The sequence below is a fragment of the Suricata suricatta genome, chromosome X (genome assembly GCF_006229205.1).
Source record: "Suricata suricatta isolate VVHF042 chromosome X, meerkat_22Aug2017_6uvM2_HiC, whole genome shotgun sequence".
Lineage (NCBI taxonomy): Eukaryota > Metazoa > Chordata > Mammalia > Carnivora > Herpestidae > Suricata > Suricata suricatta.
Window position 1 is genome coordinate 96,817,326 of NC_043717.1, and position 6,000 is coordinate 96,823,325.

The 6,000-nt window shown below is 41.8% G+C and overlaps 1 protein-coding gene across 1 annotated transcript in view; it reads left to right on the top strand.

Annotated features, from left to right (window-relative positions):
- ADGRG4 (adhesion G protein-coupled receptor G4) overlaps positions 1–946 on the top strand; it is a 98,277-nt gene extending 97,331 nt beyond the window's left edge. Inside the window, exon 23 of the mRNA XM_029930531.1 lies at positions 872–946. Coding sequence (XP_029786391.1) covers positions 872–894 — 23 coding nt within the window. The 3' untranslated portion in view covers positions 895–946. The remainder of the gene's footprint in view (positions 1–871) is intronic.
- The last annotated feature ends 5,054 nt before the right edge of the window (positions 947–6,000 follow it).

The window sequence follows — 6,000 nt, forward strand, 5'->3', positions numbered from 1 at the left end:
AAAAACCCTTTCAATGCTCCCAAGGGTCTGTCACTCTGGCAAGCTAGTCTGCAAATACATTCTGGAGCTCATGTGGAGGCACTGGGGAGCCATAGCATATAGTGGGCAGGAAGCTGCTTAGTAGGCAATAGTTGAGGCTGAACGGGAAATACCATTTTTGCAAAAGAGTTCATTAGTATTGGCTCTCCTGCTGTCCCTCAGGATAGTGTTTCATTAGCAAATATATGGCTCCGATGTACATATCTTTACTATCCGCCATGTCCAGGATTTGGGGGTGGTTTTTAATACCATGTCCAGGATTTTAATGTTGTACCAAGCAATAGATCCAGACAGTCAAAGGATCTGGAGTTGCAATGGTAACTCCTCTCTCTGGTGGGGCAGATAGTGTAGGCTCTTGGGCCACATGTTCTAAATCTGCAGAATGGACGTGGCCATCAGTCAGAGCCAGCAGCTCCATTTCTATTGGCACTGAGTGAAATGATGCCTTGTGTACCACAGTTTCTCAGGTTTGAGAGACTGCTACACCTTCCGAGCAAGAATATCAGGGGATGTAGCCATCTATGTGTGTGTTACCATTTAATGTTGTCTCTTCCTGAAGGCCTTCAAGGCTTGTGTGTGAATATCCTAAGGTTAAGGCTGTTTTTCACTGTGCAGGAAGAACATATGCACTTGTAATTGCCTAAACAGTACTGTCAGGATGAATTATTTTACCCTGGATGTATATGAACTATCCAAGGAAAGCACCACTACCTTTCCTTGCTTTCTAATTCCTCTATTTACTCCTTTGTTCAGTAAAAGACGTCTTATGCTTCTACTATGGGCAAAGTCCCCAAGGCCATGGCTGAAAATGTTCTTTGTTTCTTTAATGCAGGTGACTTTGATGAAGATCCCTAGTGTTTCTTTCCCTTGGGCTGTAAGTTGTGTCTAATTATGTGAACAGAATATTACCTGTGGACGTCCAAATGAATTCCACTCACAAGGATTTCTTCAATAATTCCCAGCAGAGATACCCACCTCCCCCTACCCCCAATTAAGGAAAATGTTGAGTTTGTGAAACCATCTGCTCCAATGTTGTACTCTAAATATTATTTTGGAAAGAGCAGAATGAAATAGCATTTAGTAGCTATTAAAGTCAGAATAATTCTCCTATTCATTATTATAGCTGTTTCTTTTGCTAGATAAGATTTGAGCCTATATTTATGATATATTAGGGGAGAAATGTCTACAGCACTGGACATTTTGTTTCAAAAACTCTAAATGTCCCATCCTGAAAGAAGAAAAAAAATCAAGATCAGGGTCCTCACTGCACTGGAAATGAAATGGTTTGGGGCAGCCAAAGTTTTCTGATACCCAAGTTGGCTTCATACCCACAGGGGAAAGTAGGAAGAGTCAGAAAGGCATACCTTTTGGAAAAAATAATATCCTGTTGGCCTGTCATGACAAAGTATCTGAAATCCCCATTATTCAAGTCACTCTTTGAGTGAATCCTTTGTTGAAGTGGAAACATGTTTTGTGAAAAGGGTGCCCCATCAATCCACATGGCACCCCATGAACTCCTTACTGTGGGTGAATTTCTCAGCCAAGACAGCCCCGGGGGTGGAGGTAGCGAGTAGGGTTCTGAGGAATGTAACAGGGCACACAGGAGCTCTGTGAAGCTGGTGGTTCTCTCTAGTGAAGAGAAGACAAGACGGGGTGAGTAAGAAAGTAAAGGGATAGAGGTGAAAAGAGTCACCCACTGGCAACAGAGTGAGTACTGAGGATTAATTCTGCCTGCTTTTTGCTCTGTGGCTGAGCCCAATGTGTGGCCTTTTGAATCCCATCCCAGACAATGCTACCAAGGCTTCCCAGCCATGCAGGCTGCTCACATTTGACCTTGAGTAGAAAGGAGTAAAGAGGTGAACATTTCAGAACGATACACAGCAGTGGTTGCCTTCAGGAAGGGGAGCTGGGTATTTGGGAAGAAGGAAGACATACTTTTCCCCCATCCCCCTTGATATCTTCTGAATATTATGCTGAGAGAATATATCGCTCTTCAGGCAATAAATGAATGAATACATAAATAAGGATAATTGGACCTTTCCAATGAGAAAGAACAATAGGCTCCTGGCTTTCAATAGTATAAATTAAGTCTCCCATCATCCTTGGGAATGTGAATGGTGTAACGGGGTGTGAAGACAGCAGAGCTGGGTTCAAATCCCAGCTTTGTTACCTCCAAGAGTTGAGACCCAGGGAAATAACAGTAATAATACATTCAGTATAGAGTTCCAGTGAGACTTAGATGAAGCCTACAAATTTTCTAGCACCCACTTGCCTCTCACCCCCTCATGGCCCACCCACCATATTTGCCATTAAAGCGCTACATTGGATCCTGTAAACGAGAGTTACAGGATAACTCTCTGTAAATGAGAGTTAATACTAACTAGTAAGTAGACTGGAATACTGATGCCAGTCACTGGTATAAAGTTCCTAGACTCCCATTTACCCTCTTTGTGGGTTGGCCCTGAGGCCCTTGCATACCTGCCTCAGAGTCAGTCCCCTTGCCAATGAAATTTTGCTCTTGAGACAATCCCATCACCACTGTTCTCCATAGGTCTTTGTGTGTACTGTTTGTAAGGGAAGGTGAGTGTGAGTGTGCATGCATGCGTGCATGTGCGTGCGATAGGACTAACACATAATGAGCAAAATGTCTTGAATGTTGGAAAATATCTCTGAACTGACAATATCGTCACCTTCATTCAAAAAAAAATTTAGGGACAGGCCTTGGGTATAATTAGCAAATCTGCAAAATACACACCTTCTGTGAATGCTTTGACTTGGGGGATCATTTTGGCTGTGAAAATGCCCATGATTGTTCTATTGCTGCTGGAGTGATTAATGTACAGCCTGTCTCTAATGACCTGACATGTAGTCAAGCAAAAGAAACATTATTTTATAGAAAACTTCATGATTCCTGACATGGCTCCTCCTACTAATTAGTAAAAATATGGGTTTTCTGCAAATGAGATCACAGCTTGAAATTATAGGGAAACAGTGATTAAACATTGCTCAGGCATCCTTTGGTTTGCTCTTTCTGGGCCCACAAAGTGGCTGACACCTGTGTGAAGGCAGGCCCATGTGATTATGGAAAAGAGGTCCTAGAACCTGTGTGCTGTTTTCAGTCAACAATCCACCCCATTGAGCCATGACATGGAGAGAGAGATTCAGACGTGTCATCCACAGGTCACTACCTCCAACAGCTGACTGTCCACATGGGGAGACCAGATATGCACACTGGAATAGCCAATGATCTAAGCAGCAAGGATATGGTGAAAGAGTAGTGCTTCACATGCAGGACATGGCACAGTCATTGGTCAAGCTGCAGGTGGGGTATTCTAGGTTTGGAGTGGGGCAGCTTGGGCAAGGCAGGATTTCATTTCTCAAGATCAAAGGCAAATGTTCCTTATGACGTACTGGTCAAAAATCTTACAAAGCTCCTGAGGAGTTTCAGGGCATGGGCTCTGGCCTCACATCCTCTGCTGTGCCCTAGATACCCTGTGAGCAAGCTTAAACACGCTGACTAGTACTACATTTTATCTGGGACAAGTTTGAGAATGCTCTTGCCTAGTGCCTTAATCTTTACTTGCTTTGTCAGAAGTCCCAAAGGTGACAGTGACCATCTGTGATGGCCCACCTCCTCTGAACCCAGAAGTATGGGAAGGTTGGTAGTTGAAAGGGTAAGAGGAGGTAAGCCTTGTATATTTCACAGCTCAGGCCTAAGGTTAATTGATGTCTTCCTGGTCTTTTCTTTAAAAAATGCTTATTTATTTGAGAGAGAGAGAGAGAGAGAGAGAGAGAGAGAGAGAGAGAGAGCGCGAGCATAAGTGGGGAAGGGATAAAGAGAGAATCTGAAGCAGGCTCCAGGCTCTAAGCTGTCAGTGCAGAGACCGACATGGGGCTTCAACTCACAAACTGTGAGAACATGACCTGAGCTGAAGTTGGATGCCCAACCGACTGAGCCAACCAGATACCCCATGTCTTTGTGATCTTGACCCTCAAGCATTTAGGGGACATGATGAGTTTGATGCAATGGAGGAAAGACCTAGTTATATACTTCTGTTGATTAGACCAAACAAATGATATGGATTAAATTCATTCTTACAACGTCTGGCACCTCATGGGCCCTCCATAAGTATTCATCATGCACATGAATGAATGAATGGTCTAAAATACAGAGTATATGAAAGCAATGACTGACTTCCTTATCTCGGGTTTCTTAGCGCTAAGTAAACCTATGTTGCCCACTAATATGTAAGTTTCATGAGGGCAGAATCTTCATCTGTCTTGTTGATTGTTGTCCAATCAGTGCCTGGTACAAGGTTTCAGTCACGATTCTTTGGTGGCTGGCAATGGAAATCAAATGTCTTTAAATTGACTATTGTCAGTTCTGGTTACCAAAGGAAGAGGGAATTGGAACTCAGATAATCTATGGGAAGGTTAAAGAACAGGGCTAGAAAAAAGAGATCTACAAATCAGGAACCTAGGGGCAACTTCCTAGCCAGGAAATGTCTTGAAAGGGCATCAATGCAGGGTCTCATGAGACTGCTTCTGATCAACTGAGCTTATATTTTGTGCTATACTAAACAGTCAGATAAGGGATGTAGCAGAAGAAACCTTCAGGGAGCCTTTTGGTTTTGATCGCAGTAGCACAGGAGCTTGGATTTGACACTGCACCAGGAATACCCACACTAGGAAGGAAGTCATTCTGCCAAAAGAAATGAGAGTGCTATTGAGAATGGACAAGTAGGGGGGCACCTGGTTGGTTCAGTCAGTTAAGCATCTGACTCTTGATTTCAGCTCAAATTGTGATCTCACACTTTGTGAGATCAAGCCCTACATGGGGCTCTGCACTGACAGTGTGCAGCCTGCTTGGAATTCTCTCTTTCCCTCTCTCTCTCTCTGACCTTTCCCCCACTCGTGCTGTCTCAAAATAAATAAGTAAATAAATAAACATTTTAAAAAAGAATGGACAAGGAAGTGGGGGGAAAATCCTACGTTTGTCCACTACACACCATAGAGGACTGAATGTATTTTGGTTGAATGAATGGCTAGTTCAGTAACATACTTCTTCAATGAGGGTGCAATGATGCATAGAAGAGGAGGTTCCCCCCATGCCTTATTCATATATTCACTTGTTTTTTAAAGGCTAGTGTGTATCTGGACATGTTGAGAGAGATGAAGAGTTCAAACTAAGCATCCCAGAATGATAGACAAGAGTGCTGTTATCAATGATGATTTTGAGCCCTTGTGGACACAGGTTAACCTTACTCCAAGGAAAATCAATATATGAAGACAAGCTCAATTGTCTATGGTGTGGCCATATCACTCCTAGAAGGCTTCACAACTGATTACATTCTTTTGTGAAGATGTTTCACCATACAGCTTTCTAAAAGTTTCCCTAGGAGTGCCTGGATGGCTCAGTCTGTTAAGTGTCTGGTACTTGATTTCAGCTCAGGTCATGATCTCAGTGAACGCTGAGATTGAGTCCCTTGTCAGGTCCTGCATGGGTCACTGAGTCAGGCTTTGTGATGAACATGGAGTCTGCTTGAGATTTTCTATCTCTCCCTCTCTTTCTGCCTCCCTCTATAAAAATAAATAAATAAACATTTAAAAATTTAAAGGTTCCCCCAAATATCTGAAAATATATTTTCTTTTTAAAAAAATTTTAATGTTTATTTACTTATTTATTTTTTGCTATTAAGTTATTATTAAATTTTGTTTTTTTATTTTTAAATTTTGTTTTTTTTTGTTCTCTATCAAGTTTATTTTTTTATACAATTTATTTTTTTAACATATGCAATTATTTTCCGTCATTTACAATACAGTAGTTACAATGATACTCCAAACAGAAAAGCAAAGTAAAAAATCAAAACCCCCACTTCTATTTCATGTAATTAGACTTATACAGAAATTAGAAGGTTAGGTACCAACTAGTTAATCACCTAATTTCACAGCTATCTGAAG